This window comes from Myotis nattereri (genome assembly GCF_964212035.1).
Source record: "Myotis nattereri genome assembly, chromosome: 6".
NCBI classification, from domain to species: Eukaryota; Metazoa; Chordata; class Mammalia; order Chiroptera; family Vespertilionidae; genus Myotis; species Myotis nattereri.
Genome location: NC_138081.1, coordinates 5,968,214 through 5,985,939, shown reverse-complemented (window position 1 = coordinate 5,985,939; position 17,726 = coordinate 5,968,214). Strand labels below are relative to the sequence as shown.

At 52.5% G+C, this 17,726-nt stretch overlaps 1 protein-coding gene across 1 annotated transcript; it reads left to right on the top strand.

The window, feature by feature from the left end:
* Nucleotides 1-742: 742 nt before the first annotated feature.
* LOC308521529 (RLA class II histocompatibility antigen, DP alpha-1 chain-like) lies at nucleotides 743-16,112 on the top strand (the record flags this gene model as incomplete). Its single annotated transcript, XM_081094605.1, is given in 7 exon segments — nucleotides 743-839; nucleotides 8,904-9,149; nucleotides 9,456-9,704; nucleotides 9,707-9,736; nucleotides 10,196-10,328; nucleotides 11,853-11,985; nucleotides 15,987-16,112. Coding segments are annotated over 7 exon segments (1,014 nt in total).
* Nucleotides 16,113-17,726: the final 1,614 nt, after the last annotated feature.

The window sequence follows — 17,726 nt, the reverse complement described above, 5'->3', positions numbered from 1 at the left end:
AATTATCAAGGGTAAAAAATGATAAAAATAATATCATTTGATAATAATCAAATTAATTTCTACATGATATTAATTGCAATGTGAAATTCTGAAGAAAAATTATCCATGCATAAAAATCATAAAATCACTACAGATAAAAAATACTCATGGTAAACTTCAATGACATATTTTCAGGCATCCCCATCAAAAGGAAGGTGATCACACCCTGGCTGGTTTGCTAAGTGGTTAGAGCATCGGCCTACACACTGAAGGGTCAAGGGTTGGATTCCCCATCAAGGGCACGTACCTGGTGCGGGAGGCAACCAATCAAAGTGTCTCTCTCATATCTTTCTCTCTCTCTCTCTCTCTCTCTCTCTCTCTCTCTCTCTCTCTTTCCCTCTTCTTCCCCTCCTCTCTCTCTCCCATTCTCTCTTAAAAATTCAATGGGGAAAATATCCTCAGGTGAGGATTAACAACAACAAACCAATTACAAAAATAAAAGGAAGGTGAGCATGTCCCCTTTTAGCAGTCCTCCTCTTAGCCCCAACCCCACATGCTGGTCCTGACAGCTCTCCCACCTCCTCCCCCAGTAGGGCCTACGTCTCCCTTCCCCTTCCCATGTGGTCTGGTTGGCTGAGCCCCTTCAAGCTGCCGCCCCGCCCGCTTCTCCCTCGCAGGGGGCGGGGAGTAAGTGCAGGAGCCAGCCACTCCCGGCCTGCCCTGCCTCCTTCTCCCCGCTGTCTGGCCCAGGTGGCCACTGCAGATGCACCTGGACACAGAGGAGCTGACCAGAGCCATGCTCCTGCCGGCTGTCGCCCTGGCTGTCCTGCTGAGCCCCTGTGGGACGGGGGCCATCAGGGGTGAGTGCTCAGGGGGCCAGAGCGGGTGGGGCTCCTGGAAGCTTTGCAGCTGCATCCGAGCCTCTTCTCTCTTCTTTCTCCTCTTCTGTGAGGTCATCTTTCTTGCTCTTGTTCTAACAACAGTAATAACCACCGTCTGTGAGCACCTACCAAGTGCCAAATCTCACTTCATTTTCACAGCAGCCCTTCCAGGAAGGCGCTTATTATTCTCATTTTGGAAAGACAGAGGCTCAAAGAGATTAATAAATGTCTCATGAGCCCATGTCACAGCACTGATGACTGAGGAGCCACAGTTCTGCATCCTCCTCAGGACAGTCTGTCTGTCTCTCTGACATTTCCAAGGCAAACCTCTTAAAACAGGAGTCTGCATGGTCTGCCCACTGCCTACCCCTTTGCCTGCCCATCTCCGGTGGCCTCCCAACAACAAACCGGCACCACTCCGTGCATCTTACCTGTGTGATTAGTCATATCTGCAGTGCGACCACTTCCGCCTTCCTGGCACCTTTCTCTTGTTCCCTGTCTCTTATGAGCACACTTCTCCTTGTTCTCTTCCTACTCCTTAGGCCTGTCCTTTTCAGCCTTTAAAAATGTCCATGTTGCCAGGACACGGGACCGCACACTCAGACCCTGCTGCTAGGACTTCCCATACTTTTCTTGGGTGACCCCACCCAACCGAATAACCTCACCTGCCAGACGACTCCTAGCCCATGTCTAGCGCAGTCTAGCCCAAGGTCCATCCACTTATCTCAACCTCCCTCAAATCCACTCCACGTTGTCCCCTGGGATCCAAACCGAGCCCGTCCCAAACAGAACGTTTTCTCTTCTCTCAGTCACGTCCTTACCCCTCATTACCGTTTCAGATGCCACAGTTCTCCACTGCCTGCCTCTTCCTATCCCTCCTCTCATCCCATCAGTTACTGATCCCCGTGGCTTCTCACCTCCTACTGCCCTTCAGCCCTCTGCTCTTCCAGCCCTGTGTTCCTGCCCCACCACGCCTGTCACTTCTCACCTGATTGTCCGAGAGTCCTACTGGTCTTGCTTTCACACGGCCTCCCCCGTCCATCCCCACTGTGGCCACCTCCTAGTACAAATCCTGACCATGTCACTCTCTTGATTGAGAGCCTTCCATCACTTCCCAGGGGCTGTGGGATCAAGTCCAAACACCTGCTCAGCACACAGGCCAGGTCACCATGCGCCCCCACCCTCACACCGACCATTGCACTCTCCAGGCGCGGTCTCCTGCTGGCGATGCCCTTCCCTCTTCTGTTTCCCTGAGCCCCGGTGAGCCCCCCCCCCCCCCCCCCCCGCCTGGCAGCCCCGCTCAGATCTCATTTGACGCAGATGCTCTCCGTTGGCTCCCGGCAGCACCTGTGTCCCGGTGTGTCTCAGCACTGATCAGTGTACCCAGCGTTCATCTTTCTTTGTCTTTCTCATCCTTTGGATTCCAAGCAGCAGAGGACAAGGACCATGTCTTCCGGGTTATCTCCTTCGTCCCTGGAGAGTGAAGCTTCACAATGTTATGGGGCTTTGCTCTTTTTTTTACTGAATGAAAATTGACATGTTTGCTTTAAAATGCACAGACCCTCAGCTTTAAGAATTGGTGAAAATGATAAAGATGAAACATCCTAAGGTGGACAGACTCATCCATTCAGCAAGTCTGTACTGTTTTTCTCTCTTCTCCTCCAGCTTCTTCTCCGTAGGTGAGCAATTCTCTAGCCATGAAATTCAGTGAACTCATTCATTGACAATGAATCCTGCCACTAGAAGCATCTAAAGAGAGAATTGTTTCCCACATATTGGCGCTGTGAGTGGGAATCTTTAATCAGGGAGTTAGACCATTGAACCCTGCAGTGTCATTTCCCCTGAGTTCCTCTGTCTTTCTCAACCCCAAACTCTGTCACTTTTATTGTTTTACTATAAGACTAATAGATTTTTCTGTTGCCAGCCTTTTGTTGCTTCTTACACATCCGTTAAAATTAATATACTATCCCATAGATATTTTAAATGCAACGATTTTTATTTCCAATGGAAACTATACTTAAAAACATAAATTCAACAAGAAAATTTGTGAATGTTGTATGAATATTAATACTTTTAATTTTAATATGCCTAAAATAAAAGTGTTTTTGTTACTGAATAAGGCCCGGGCCCAAAGAGGGTCTGCCCCAGATGGGGGTGTAGTGTGTGGGTTCTTTTTTTATTTAAAATATATTTTTATTGATTTCAGAGAGGAAGGGAGAGGGAGAGATAGAAACATCAATGACGAGAGAGAATCATTAATTGGCTGCCTCTTACATGCCCACCCTGGGGATTGATCCCACAACCCGGGCATGTGCCCCGATTGGGAATTGAACCGTGACCTCCTAGTTCATAGGTTGATGCTGAACCACTGAGCTATGCCAGCTGGGTGTGTGTGGGTTCTTGACTTCGAGCAGGAAAGATTTCACAACACAAGTCCAGGTGCTATAGAGAGTATGTTCATTAATGCTGGGAACGAAGGGAGGACTTAGGGTAGAAGAAGCCACGGGAGAGAGCCGAGGCGGGGCTGTTTTGGTTCTCTAGAAATGTTACAGGAAGGAAGCGAGCCGAGGAGCGGCTGCTGCCAGCTCACTGGAAAGTGACAGTCACAGTGAAAGAGCCAGGTCAAGGCGGGGCTGCTGTTAGCTCCCTGGAAAATCAGAGAGGAGAACCAAGACGGTGTCATAAGTAAACGCCTGTACTCACCACCTCCCACAAGTACGTCAAAATTGTAACGAAAATACGGAACAACCGTCATTCAGAACCGCCTGAAAGCTGCAAGTCCCGCAACGACAGAACTAAGGCCGAGAGCACGCGGACGCTGGCAGGAGGGGCGGAGTTGCGGAACGGGCTTGTCCCACACTCACTTGCAGCGTTGTTGTTTGTTTTACTCGGGAGGGATATCTCCAAGGCCTCCCAGGAGAAGCAGGAGGTCCCAGCCCCACACCAGCCCACCAGCCCAAGGTTCCAGAGCTTGGAAGAGAAGTTCCCATACCTCTAGACTGTAAAAACCGGTGGGGTTTATGACTGAGTAACAAAGAGGCTGCTGAAGTCCCAGGTGTTCCTCTTAAGGGGCCCACACACAAACTTACGCAGTCTCGCTTCCTCTGAGCCCCAGAGCCTGGTGGCACCTTTGGGGGAATGTAGGAGCATACGGGGAGGAACTGGACTGTCTGGCATTGGGGCAGAAACTTGGGGGTGGCTTTCTCCCAGACAGGAGTGCTCACAGGAGTCATTGTTCCTGTGCTGGGACCTCCCCCGTCACAGAGCTGACTGGCAGCCATATCTGAGTTTCCATCAGCTTGGCCCACACTGTTTTCTCTGCCCTGGTGACTCCCTGAGACCCCACCCCATCCAATTTGAAGCTCCACCCAAGCTGTTTGCAGCAGCTTTTAGATGAATGGCCTGTTCTGGCTCAGGCTTCAGACTTTCCTAAAATCTCTTAAACAAACAGCAGCTGGAGTCAGCATGCCCCAAACCTATCAATAAAAGGCCCAAGACCTGATTCCAGCCTTGCTTCATAGCTGGGTCTCCCTTGGGCACTTCCTAGCCCAATGCAAGTAGCAGCCATCTGCAGATCTCTCTGTAGCTCCTGCCAGGTGCCCCAGGCATTGGCTGACTTTGCACCTACCTGGAGACCCAAGAGCCAGTGCACCCAGTGAACAGCTTCAGATCATACCAGGTTACAACTCTACACATTTACAAGCAACACACACAAGAGGCAGACTCAGTGAGCTCCAAAGACCCATTGAAGCAAGTCCTTCTCCATAGGGTGTCTCCTGTACAGTAGCTCTTCCACTGTAGCAACAGCTGGTCCTCACAGCCAATTGGCCAGGAGGTCAACTCCTCCCAGTGATACCAATAGCAATCAAGACTCAACTACGCCCTAGTTGGTTTGGCTCAGTGGATAGAGCATCAGCCTGTGAACTGAAGGATCTCAGGCTTGATTCCAGTCAAGGGCACATGCCTGGGTTGCGGGTTTGATTCCTAGTAGGGGGTGGGCAGAAGGCAGCCAATCAATGATTCTCTCTCTCATCATTGATGTTTCTAGCTCTCTCTCCCTCTCCCTTCCTTTCTGAAATCAATAAAAATACATTTAAAAAAGAAGACTCAACTACAAGACTGTGCACATAGTCCACACCTAGAGTGCCAGCTCAGGTGACTAGGAAGGCTGAGCCACTGGGCTCTACAGGACACCTACTGCACAAGGCCATTCTACTAACTCCAGGAGAAATAACAGTTCTACATGTAATACATAGAAATAAATACAGGGAAGCAGTCAGAATGCAGAGACAAAGAAACATGTCACAAATTAAAGAAATGGAAGACATCTCCAGAAAAAGAACTAAATGAAATGGAAGCAAGAAAACTACAGATACAGAGTTCATAACAATGTTTAAAAGGTTACTCAAGGATCTTAATGAAAGTTTCAAGGAACTTAATGAGAGCTTCAAGAGAATTAATGAGAGTAGGACTTAGTGAGACTTTCATAATCTTATTGAGAATGTCAAAGACATGGAAAAGGACCAGTCAGAAATTAAGCACAAACTAACTGAAATAAAGAATAATTTACAGGGATTCAACATTAGGGTAGAGGATTCTGAGGATCAAATCAACAATTTGAAATATGAGAAAGCAAAAAACACCCAATCAGAAGAGCAAAAAGAATCCCCAAAAGAATCCAAAAACATGAAGATAGTGTAAAGAGCCTCTGGGACAACTTCAAGCGTACCAACATTTGCATTTGCATTATGACGGTGCCAGAAAGAGAAGAGAGAGAGCAAGATATTGAAACTTATTTGAAGAAATAATGACAGAAAACTTCCCCTACCTGGTGAAAGAAATAGACTTACAAGTCCAGGAAGCACAGAGAGTCCTAAACAAGAGGAACCTAAAGAGGACCACACCAAGACACATCATAATTAAAATACTAAGGGTTAAAGACAAAGAATCTTAAAAGCAGCAAGAGGGAAGGCGTTAGTTACTTCAAGAGAGCACCCATAGGACAGTCTGCTGATTTAGCAATAGAAACTTGGGAATGGCAAAAAATAGTCAAAGTGATGAATAGCAAGGACCTACAACCAAGATTACTCTACCCAGCAAAGCTATCATTTAGAATTGAAGGTCAGATAAAGAGCTTCCACAGACAAGAAAAAGCTAAAGGATTTCACCACCACCAAACCAGTATTATAAGAAATGTTGAAGGGTGTTCTTTAAGAAGAGGAAGAGCCCTAGTTGCGTTGGCTCAGTGGATAGAGCGTCAGCATGTGGACTAAAGGGTCCTGGGTTCAATTCCGGTCAAGGGCACATGCCTGTGTTGCAGGCTCCTTCACAGCCTGGGCCCTGGTCAGGGCGAGTGCAGGAGGCAACCAATCGATGTGTTTCTCTCACATTGATGTTTCTCTCTGTCTTTCCCTCTCTCTTCCACCCTCCCTAAAAGTCAATGGGAAAATATCCTCGGGTGAGAATTAACAACAACAACAAAATAAACAAATGAAAATACTCCCACTGGATTCTTTGCCTTAGAATGTGCGGCTGTGATTCAAATTCTCTTTAAAAAAAAAAAAAAGGAGGAAGAGAAGAAGAAGAAAAATATGAACAATAAAATGGCAATAAATACATATCTATGAATTGAATCTAAGAATCAAAATAACGAACAAGAAATCTAGTAAACAAAATAAATGATGAATAAAATAGAATGAGAGGCTTGGAAACATGGAACAGACTGATGAATCTCAGAGAGAAGAGGGGTTGGGGTGGGTGGGAAGAGATTAACCAAAGGTCTTATATGCATATATGCATTACCTATGGGCACAGAGAATAGGGTCATGAAGGTCTGGGGTGGGGTGGGAACCAGGTGGAGGGGCGCAATGGGATGAAAAAAGGGGGACATCTGTAATACTCTCAACAATAAAGATTTAAAAATAATTAATTAATTAAAAAGAAAATCAGAGAAAAGGGGCCTTGGAGAGAGGATCAGCCCAGGACAAGCTGTTGCTGCCCATTGCTCCCTGGTTACAAGTCTCCTGGGACCCTTAGATTTTAGGAGAAAGAAAGTAAAAAGTTCATGCCCAAGAGGGGGCATGGGCATGCTCTGGGCATCCTTTGTCTTGACGGTTTTCTCTCTCTTCTGCTTTCCAGAATATATTCATCAGCTTTCCACATGCGTTTTTAATACGCTGATGCATTAAAATGAGCTGCTAGGGAGTCTGGGATTATTCTTTGGTTTGCTTTACTGTTTTACTTTTATCTTGGGTCTGTCTGGCTCTAATCAGGCTTTTGTTATTTGTTCCCCTGACTTCATCTGTCCTTGGGTTTGGCTGGCACAAATGGCATTAGTCAGGTCTCCCTCCTCTCTCTCCATGACCAGGGTGATGGAAGCTATGTATTCTCTGGTTAGGGAGGAGAGGTATACACCATTTTCTCTCAAGTGTCCTTGGTTGGGGAAGATAAGGTCTTGCGATTCACTAGCTGCTATAAGTTGTTCAAATTGTCTGATCTCATTTAATTATCTTGTCTCAGTTTCCCCATTCCATTTGCCTGGGAATTTTTCTAGCTTCTTACTATCCTGGCTTATTATGAACAAAATTACATAACCTACCTTTTAAAATTTTATTTTAAAAAATCTTTATTGTTGAGAGCATTACAGATGTCCCTCCCCCGCCCGCCCCCCCCCCCCCCCATTGCCTCCCTCCACCTAGTTCCTGCCTTGCCCCAGGTCTTCGAAACCCTATTGTCTGTGTCCATAGCTAATGCACATACGCATATAAGATCTTTGTTTACTCTCTTCCCGCCCCCCCCCTCCTGCACTCTGAGAATTGTCAGTCTGTTCCATTTCCATGCCTCTGATTCTATTTTATTCACCAATGTATTCTGTTCATTAGATTTCTTATTATTAATTTTTTAAATTTTAGATTAAATTGTTGATAGATATGTATTTATTGCCATTTTATTATTCATTTTCTTCTTCTTCTTCTTCTTCTTCTTCTTCTTCTTCTTCTTCTTCTTTTTTCTCTTATTAAAGAATACCCTTTGACAGTTCATGTACTACTGGTTTGGTGGTGATGAACTCCTTTAGCTTTTTCTTGTCTGTGAAGCTCTTTATCTGACCTTCAATTCTAGATAATAGCTTTGCTCGGTAGAGTAATCTTGGTTATAGATCCTTGCTATTCATCACTTTGAATATTTCCTGCCACTTCCCCCATAATGTAAATGTTGGTACCCTTGAAGTTGTCCCAGAGGCTCCTTACACTATCTCCATATTTTTGGATTCTTTTTTTTCTTTTTGTTCTTTTGATTGGGTGTTTTTTTGCTTCCTCATATTTCAAATTGTTGATTTGATTCTCAGAAGCCTCTACTGTTGAATCCCTGTAAATTATTCTTTGTTTCAGTTAGTGTATGCTTGATTTCTGACTGGTCCTTTTCCATGTCTTTGACATTCTCAGTAAGATCCTGAAAGTCTCACCAAGTCCCTTGATGCTCTCATTAATTTTCTTGAAGCTCACATTAAGTCCCTTAAAGCTCTCATGAAGATCCTTGAGTAACCTTATAACCATTGTTTTGAGCTCTGTATCCAGTAGTTGGCTTGTTTCCATTTCTTTCATTTGTGACATGTTTCTTTGTCTCCGCATTTTGGCCGCCTCCCTGTGTTTGTTTCTATGTATTGGGTAGAGTTGCTATGTCCTCTTGGGTTGATAGAGTGGCTTGTGTATTGGGTGTTCTGTATAGAGAGAGAAAAACATCGATCAGCTGCCTCCTACACGTCCACTACCAGGGATCAACTCCATACCTGGGGCATGCGCCCTGACTGGGAATCGAACTGGCAACCAGGAATGACAGATGCTTGTCTTCAGGAACAAGAGAAACAACCTGAATTTTAAACAGTCATTTCTCTCATTGTTTTCCCCAGTTCTTTTCTTTCATTTTGCATTTCTCATGTTCTGTGTTATTCCTTCATGTTCCCAATAACCTTCCTTTATCTACTGGCTCTGTGTTCTGTTTATTTTTCCTACTTACTCACCTGTTCTCCAACCTCCCTCCTTGCAGCCGACCACGTGTCGACGTATGCGGAGTTTGTGCAGACGCACAGCCCCTCTGGGGAGTACATGTTCCAGTTTGACGGGGACGAGCAGTTCTACGTGGACCTGGATAAGAGGGAGACTGTCTGGCGGCTGCCGGAGTTTATTCACAGCTTTGACTATGATGCTCGGAGGGGGATTGCGGACATCGTCATGGCAAGAAAGAACTTGGACACCCTGACCCAGCGGTCCAACCACACCAGGGCCACGAATGGTACTGCTTACCCTCGCTCGTCCCTCCGCCCAGCGGCAGGGTGGGGGAGCCCAGGGCCCACTCGTGGTGGCCCCGTGAGGGGGCAGTATCCACAGGGTCAGAGGAGGCATTGCCTTCTTATTTGAGGAAGAGGTTGGGCTGAGGGAGGCCAGGTCAGGGGCACAAGAAGCCGTGACTCTGACCTGGGAGCCCTGGGGGCAAAGGGTGGGCCTGAGACAGTTAGTCTATAACTGGAGAATATTGGGCCCGCGGTGGACCCTTGAGAGGCAGCCGGAGGCCTAGACTCACCAGGTGCTGTTCCTTCAGAGCCCCCAGAGGTGACTGTGTTTCCCAAGGAGCCCGTGGAGCTGGGTCAGCCCAACACCCTCATCTGCCACGTGGACAAGTTCTTCCCACCCGTGCTCAACGTCACCTGGCTGCGCAACGGGCGGGCGGTGACGGAAGGCGTGGCTGAGACCATCTTCCTGCCCAGCACAGAGTTCAGGTTCCACAAGTTCCACTACCTGACCTTCGTGCCCTCGGCCGAGGACGTCTACGACTGCCGGGTGGAGCACTGGGCCTGGCCGGGCCGCTGCTCGGGCACTGGGGTACGGAGCCGCGCCCTCGCAACACCATCCTGACACTGGCTCTAGTCCAGGACCCTCTCTCCTCGGCGCCTGCTCTCTTGCTTTCCTTAATTCTGTGGCATATTGTCCCTCTACCCAACGTCACCATCTCCTGGTTTCTAACTCTTTTTTTTTTTAAATTTTCACATGAGGATATTTTTTCCATTGCTTTTCAGAGAGCGTGGAAGGGAGGGGGAGAGAGAAACATCGATGTGAGATAGACACAGAGACGGGTGGCCTCCTGCACGCACCCGACTGGGGGTGGCGGTGATGAAGCCGCCACCCAGGTATGTGCCAGTGACCAGGAACCGAACCTGAGACGCTTGGGTGCCCTGGACGGCACTCTCACCACTGAGCCCCCCAGCCAGGGCCCCTGAAAGCCCACAGCCAAGGCCAGCTCCTGCTCCTACACTTCTGACTTCATCTTTCCTTTGTGCCCAGAGGCCCAGGAGCTGATCCAGGTGCCCGAGACAACGGAGACTGTGGTCTGTGCCCTGGGCCTGCTGGTGGGCCTGGCGGGGGTCACTGCTGGCACCATCGTCCTGAAGAACAGGCGACCCGACAGCGTCCCTGGGTGCAGGGCCCCTGTGAGTCCTCGGGGGTGGGTAGGAGGGGCACAGTGGCAAGGAGTGGCCAGCGCTATGGGTGGGGATGTGTTACTGCACGAGGGCCTGCTGCCCAGGCACGTCGGAGCCAACACCGTGGCGCCGGCTTTGGGGAGGAGACAAGGCCTGTACCTGCGGGGTGCTGGCCGGGAGCTGCAGGCAGAGGCTCCAGCCTGTCTCCCGGGCTGGCCGGTGTGAGGGGCAGCAGTGAAGGGCTCACAGGTGGTGCTTGTGAGTGGAGTTTCGCAAGGCTTCCTGGTAGGTGATGGATCCAGTTTGGTTCTGGGTGTCGTTAGACATGTAAGAAACACACACGACGTTAATGTGCACCGTGAATATCAGCAGGAAGCAGAAGCTCCTTTTACCCAGAATGCACAGTTCCTGGCACACAGTGGGTCCTCAGCACATGTAATATGTACTCATTGAATACTTTCTACCTCCAAAGACTGCAACTCATTTGGAGCTCGATGCAGCCACGCGGTTTCTTGGAACGATGAAATGTAGGAAGTGATGTGATTTCCAGGGGGGACCACTCAGAGGCGGTGTGCGATTTGCTAGGTCCCGTCCACCCCCCTGGGGTGCTGGGCACAGGCGCTGAGAAAAGGTCTGTCAGTGGCGCCCAGCGGCCCTGATCAGCAGCTGCCCGCTGGCAGCTGGACACGCGGCGGGAGCAAACGCTGGGCGCCGGGCATGTGCTGCTCAGCGGGCTCACCTCACTGCGCAAGGGTGGAGGCTCAGGGAGCAGGGGGGCAGGAGGTTAGAAAGGTTTGATCGCAGAAGCCAAGGGAGCGGGGATTTCGGAAGGAGGCAGCGGTTACTCGCGTCAGCTGTCAGCAGCCAAGTACTCAAGTGCTCAGCGTCGTAGGAGATGGTGCTTGGAGGCCCTTAGAGAGCGGCCTCTCACAGTGTCCAGCCCTCTCCGCCCCGCGCCCCCCCAACTCCGTCCACTTGTCTCGCTGCTGGGCCTCGCTGTCTTGGAGCTCAGAGCAGCTGCGCTGGGGAGAGCTGGGGAAAGTGAAGGGACATCTCCCTGGGCGCCCTGGCTTCTCACCCACCTGCTGTGCGGCAGCAACACCTGCTGGGACGCCCCCCCCCCCAACCCCCAGGCCTGGGAGGAGGCAGGGGAGGGAGGCGGGAGAGGGACGAGGGTTAGTGCCCCACTGGGTGTCCTAACCCTGCTGTTTGTCCTTCTGCAGGCGACAAGCTGTCCGTGACAGGAGAGGACGGAGGGGAGACACCAGGGTCAGGCCTACTTTGAAGCTCGAGGTCCTTGAGCCTCTGTAGTCAGCCTCAGCGACTGAGGTCCCCACGGACCCCTCACCTCCGCCTGTCTGTGCCCTTTCTCCCACTTAGCAACCTGCAAAGCCTCGCCTGCAGAAGGCAATAAATGATGAGATTTGAAATGTGGTGACGCCGCATGGTCTCTGAGCCCTGGTCTCCCCTGGGACTTCTCCCCGCCAGGCTCCGGCCTGAGACCCCCCCCCCACCCCCAGACCAACACACCTGCGTGTCAGGGCTGGTTGCACCTCCAGGGCCTTCTCTGGGCTCTACACCTGCAGCTCCCCCGGGGCACACATCCTGGGCCTGGGACGTGGTGCCATGCGGCACTTTGTGGCCCTGCCGGGGGTAGGTCTGGGGCACGTCGGACCCGCCCCGGGCACTTCCCCAGCCTCAGCGCAGGGCACAGGAGCAAGCAGGTCGGTGCTCACAATTCCTCACATCCTCTCTGTGCCACTGCTCACCTCCTTGGCCGCTCTCTCTTATTTCACCCGGAACCAGACCCCTTTGGCCTCTGACCTCTGGGCCCCCTCCTCTCTGGGCAGCAGAAAAGACCCGTCTCCACCAGACCCACTGTTTCTCCGCAGGAGGCCGCTAAGCCCTCAGCGCGCCCGTGTCTTCTCTCAGGGCACAGCCCCTCCCAGAGCGCAGACCGTCAGTGGGCGCTGGGGCTGGGCCAGGAGGACAGGCACGGTATTGGTGTCGGTGTCGTCTGTACTGTGCCCCCTGCTGCCCCCACCCCACACTTCCAGCCTCATTTCTCCCCCCATTTTCTTTCAAGGGCATCCGCACCCACCTGTGGAGGTCCCCAGAGTGCTAGCTGGTTTATTCATGTCTGAGCCCCAATGTGGTAAAGGTCCTAGCTCTCCCCCACGCTCTTCCCCCTCCCCCTCCCCCAGCAAAGCATGGGAATGAGTAGAGTTTCAATGGGGGAATTCGAACATAAACTACTTCACCGTCCTATGCTGCATGATCTTGGGGTGAACTGGAACTAGAAGTAAGGGATGCGATGAGGAGTTGATACAGGAACCTAGTTTGGCAGAAGGGGCAGGTTGGGGAGGAGGCATCTCCCGTTCCTCACTCCCTCTCTGGCCGGGCCCTCAGGTGCTGGGCGTGGGGATGCAGCAGGTGCTCATGGGCCTGACCTCAGCTCGTCCTCGCTGCCCATCACTGGCCTCGGGGTGGGGTCGCCCTGGTTCTGGGGCAGGGCCTGCGCCTGGAGCACGGTTGTACTGCGTGACCCTGGGACCCAGGCTGTGCAGGGTCCCCATGGTTTCCCCTTTCGGATCTTTGATGTTGAAATGGTGGTGGGTTTGTGTGTGTGTGTGTGTGTGTGTGTGTGTGTGTGTGTATTTTTTTGCATTTGTTTGTTCTTGTTCTTTTTTTTCTTTTGAGGTTTAATTGACATACAACATTACATTAATTTCAGGTATTGCTAAGAGAATAAGTCTCAAAAGTTCTCATTACGAGAAAAATGTTTGTAACTGTGTATGGTGAAGGCTGTTAACTACTTATGATGGTGATCATTTTACAATATATGCAAATATCGAATCCTTATGCTGTACGCCTGGACGTCACCCTGACCCCTCCGTGAGAGCCTTGTCCCCCAAAGCCACTCCTGGCCGCCAGGCGCGTGGTGTCCCGCAGGCACACACCCTGCTCTCTTCTCTCTCTGGTGGGAATTGTGGCCCCTGGGTGATGTCGGCCCTCAGAGCCTTTCTATGGGTTGGGCCCACATGGGATGCTCCCCCCACCTCATTCCCCTGAGCCAGGCCCCCCAAGAGCAGTGGCTCTGCACTTACCTGGTGTATCTCTGCCCTGAGCCCAAGGGGAGCTCAGCATCACCAAGGGCATCAGCAGAGCAGCCATGCAGGGGGCCCCAGCAGCCTGCGGGGCCACCATCCTGGATGGGGGGGAGGGAGTGGGGGAAGGCCTGGTCGAGAGAGATTCGCAGAAGGAGCAGGGCACTCTGGGCCTCCCTCCTCAACTATTAGAGTCATGAGCCAGGACAGCCCCTGCATCCCTGGGCGTGGCCAGATTCCAAAAAGGGAACCAATGGGTAGGACTTGTCCCTCCAGGCAGAGGGCGGGGACCCCGCTGCCCGCTGCCCAGATCACCCGGCGCCAGCAGTAGGCGGCTGAGGCAGCGGAGTTGCACAGGGACCACCGGGAGGGCGGTGCGCGGGTGGCTCCTCTTCACCCGGAGAAGGGGAAGGAGACGCTGCAGCGCAGGTACCTGCAGCCGCGGGGCCTCCTCGCCTCCCCTCGGGCTGGGGCTCGCACACACCAGGAGGCAGGAAAGGCGACCAGGGTCAGAGCACCCCCTTCTTGGGGTCAGGAAACTGAGTCCACCTGGATTTTCAGATCCGGAACCAGAGAGTGAGCTGCCCAGAGGGCCCACCCTTCTCTCCGGACGGTTAGGGTGCAGTCTCTCGCTCTGATGTTTCTATCTCCCTATCCCTCTCCTTTCTCCCTCTAAAAAACCCCAAAACATACATACATATTTAAAAAATACTAGCACAGCCCTGGAGTCCCACTCAGTCATTAGCAATGAGTCCAGCCCATCATCCTAGTGAGGACGTTTACATGGCCCATAAATTTATGAAAATTGCTCAACATTTTTAGTCAGGAAATTCACATTTAGCCAGAAGGTGATGTCACTGCACCCCTCCCAGAATGGGGGGCGAAATGAAAAACTCAGACAAAACCAATTGCTGGCAAGACTTTGGACTAATTCTATGTCATGTATTGTTAGTGGGAGAGTAAGTTGATGCAAATACTTTGACAAACGCTTAGACAGTGCTCGCTACACCCAAACATTTGCTCTCAGCAATTCCCCTCAGTTATATACCCAGCAGCCATGCATGCATCTGTGTGCCAACATATGTGAAGGGATTATTCACAGAAGTGTGACTTGTAAAATCCGGGTACAGCACACATGCCCGTGAGCAGTAGAGGGCCAGGAGTGTGGTCGTCCGCTTGTGGGACCCCCTGCAGCCATGGGAGGGAATAAGCTACAGCCACAGGAATGAGGCCGGACAACAGTGAGTGAGAGCCAGGCACAGAGGGGCGCCCCTGGAATATCGCACCTCAGGATCTTACAGAACTCACCTCTGGAGTTAGACACGAAGGGAGTGGTTACTGGGGTGGGGCAGTGTGTGACCAAATAAGATCTGAGGGCCCTGGGGTGCTGGGAGCGCCGTGGGCGGTGTCCATCCTGACATTCGCTCTGTGGAAGCCACTGGACACCACGCTTTGTCCACCCTCTCTGGGGTGTGGTCCTTCATGAAAGTAGACGTTTCTGGATTTTTGAAATAATTCCCTTAAAGCCAACCTGCGCTTTTGGGAATGCATCTGGGGTGTGGACGGTGGCAGGTGGCCACGCGCCTTCCCGGTCCTGCGCCCCCGGCCGCTGAGGCCGCTCCCTCCCGACCCGCACTCACCTTCCAGGTCTCGGTCAGGGCCAGGGCCCGAGAGCAGCAGGAGGAGGGTGTGGGACCTGGGGGCTCGCATCCTGGGGGTCTGGGGAGACTGAGTCCCCCGCGGAGACCTTAAAACCGGGAACCGCGGTGACGCGTATTGGCTTCTTTAGAAACCGGACACGGGCTGGGCCGTGAGTATCCAGGAGGAGGACCCCACAGAGGTTGTGAGAGGGAGAAGTGAAACCCCAGGGAGACGGGGACTCCCCGACGCTGAGCTTCCCCCCTTCAGACTGCGCCCTCGGGCTGAGCCCCTGAGAGCCAGGCCTGGGCTGCCCATACTACATTACCAGACCTGGTCCCGCATCGCACCGGTTTCCAGAGCTTAGGCCGCCCAGGGGGATGCTGGGGAGGTGGTGGCAGAGCCTGGGAGCGGAAATGCGGGCGGTGGAGGGGCGGGCTGTTGGCAATGACCAGGGCGAGGGGCCGGCAAGGGAGTGGGGCCGGGAGAGCCGAGCGGAAGGTCAGGGAGGAGCGGAGCTCAGGGCCAGGAGCCGCAGGCTGAGAGCACCCTTTCCGCTGGGCGTGCCCTGTCCCTGTTGTAAAATCACCGCCACCCGAGTGGCTTTACACGCGGCCATTCATTATCTCGCGGCTGCAGGCTACACAGCCCCGGCCCTCACGGACCAGAACCAGGCGCGGCAGGTCCCCGCTCCTCACGGGGCTCTGGAGGCACCACTGCCCAGCCCGTCGCTTGGTTGTCTGAATGCAGATTCCTGCGGAGCTGGACTGAGGTCCCCTTTCCTTGCTGGCTGTCAGCTGCAGCCCCCCGAGCTCCTCGAGGACGGCTTGGGCCCTGGAGCGTGGCCCGGCGGCACCGATCCTTCCTCCGTGGACCCCCCTGACCTCCTGCCCCCCATCTCTCCTGCAGCGTCTCCCACTGCAGCCGGAGGAACTGCTCTGCTTTCCGGGTTCCGGTGGTGCCTGCGGCGCACTCGCCCGGCGCTCCCTGTCCAAGGTCCTGAACCGCCATGCACCGCCCAGTCTCTGCCTGTGAGGACCCTGCCCGCCGGCTCCAAGGACTGGGCTGGACGTCTGTCCGGCCTCCCGCGTCTGCTTGTGCTGAAAGCACCGAGGATCGGACCGAGGAGGGAGCACCCTGGGGAGAGTGACAGCGGCGGGAGCTAAAAGGAATGGGGTCCCTGCAATGAGGGGGTGGGGCTCCAATCTGACGATGGATTAGGGGGTGTTAGGGAAGAGGGAGGGTCAAAGCAGCTGAGGAGCAAGCACCCCACCCACCACAGGCCCCGCGGCACAAGGTCAGAGGGAGAGGAGACCCCATGGGAGCGTGGACTCAGGGCATCTCCTTTATGTTTTGGCTTATAATCCAGCCCGTTGTTGCTCGCACTGTCCCAGCTGCGGTCACAGCCAGCGGTGCTCGGGCTCGGGGGGAGGGGGGGGCAGCCTCGCACTCCACCTTGGGGAGGTACAGTCCCCTCCCACATTCCAAGGTGTTCCTGGCTCACCTTGTATTTGTTTATGTCTTACCCAGGAATCAGCTATTTTTCTGAAGAGCTCTGGGTCCTTTTATTGGAGGATGATATTTTGAGACCTGCCGCGACCTGCAGGGTGGGTTTCAGGATGACCTGTAGGAGGGCTGATGCACAATGAAGATACTACATATGAAATATGAATTTTTAAGGCATGGGAGGCCAGGTGGAGCCTCTTGCAAGAAGAGGAACCCACAGGTCTGGGTCCCGAGTGCTTTAATTCAGTTTGGTTACACATTTGCCCTTTAGCAATGCATGCAGGCAGAGCAGATAGAATCAAAGGTCAGTAAAGCTCAGAAAAGTTTAGTAAACAACGTAAAGATTATCAATCAGGAAGTCCCCTCGAGCCATTGCCATCACTGCAGGGGCGATCTATCCTGATATCAGCCCAGCGGAGGTTGAGGTCCACCGGCCTTCCAGTGTCTCTCTTGCACTTTTGTGCTATTGCTGCTACGGGTGGTTTCGGTTCCGGCAGAGACCAGGTCTGTACTCATTTCACTTTCCAAAGAGGACACAGGTCCCCAGGGCTGCCCGTGCTCCGCTGCCCGGCAGGCGGCTCTCGGCACTTGCTGGGGCAGCCCTGTGTGGCCAGCACTCCGGGCCAGTCCTCCACGCGCACCTTTATTTCTTAAAGCTTCTCTTGTTCCACTCTGCAGGGCTCACACATTCATAACTATATTCCCAAATATTTGGAGATTTTCCTAAAAACACTAATTTTAAGTTTCAGTAACAAGTTTCACTTATAAAATTGACCAGAATAGGCAAGAGGGAGAGGGAGGAATCCCTCACGTTTTCTCTTCAGGTGGGATATTTCTCAGTTCCTGCTGCTCCTTCCGTGGGCCCGGGCCTGGGGGAAGGACGGCTCCCTTGGACCATGAGAGAATAATGATGATGTGGGAACACCTTCTCCATCACCTCCCCAACCCTCGGCTTTCCCTCTGGCTGGTCAGCCATGCCCATTTACCCCCGCCCAGGAGCCTTTCCCTCTCTCACCTCTGCTATTGCCCAGCCTCTGCTGAGAGAGAGAGTCCCTGCCCAGTGGGAGGTGAGCCGGTCTTTCCACTGAAGGGCAGAGAGGAGAGAGGTCAGAGCCAGGGAAGGAAGGACGTGAGAGCAGGAAG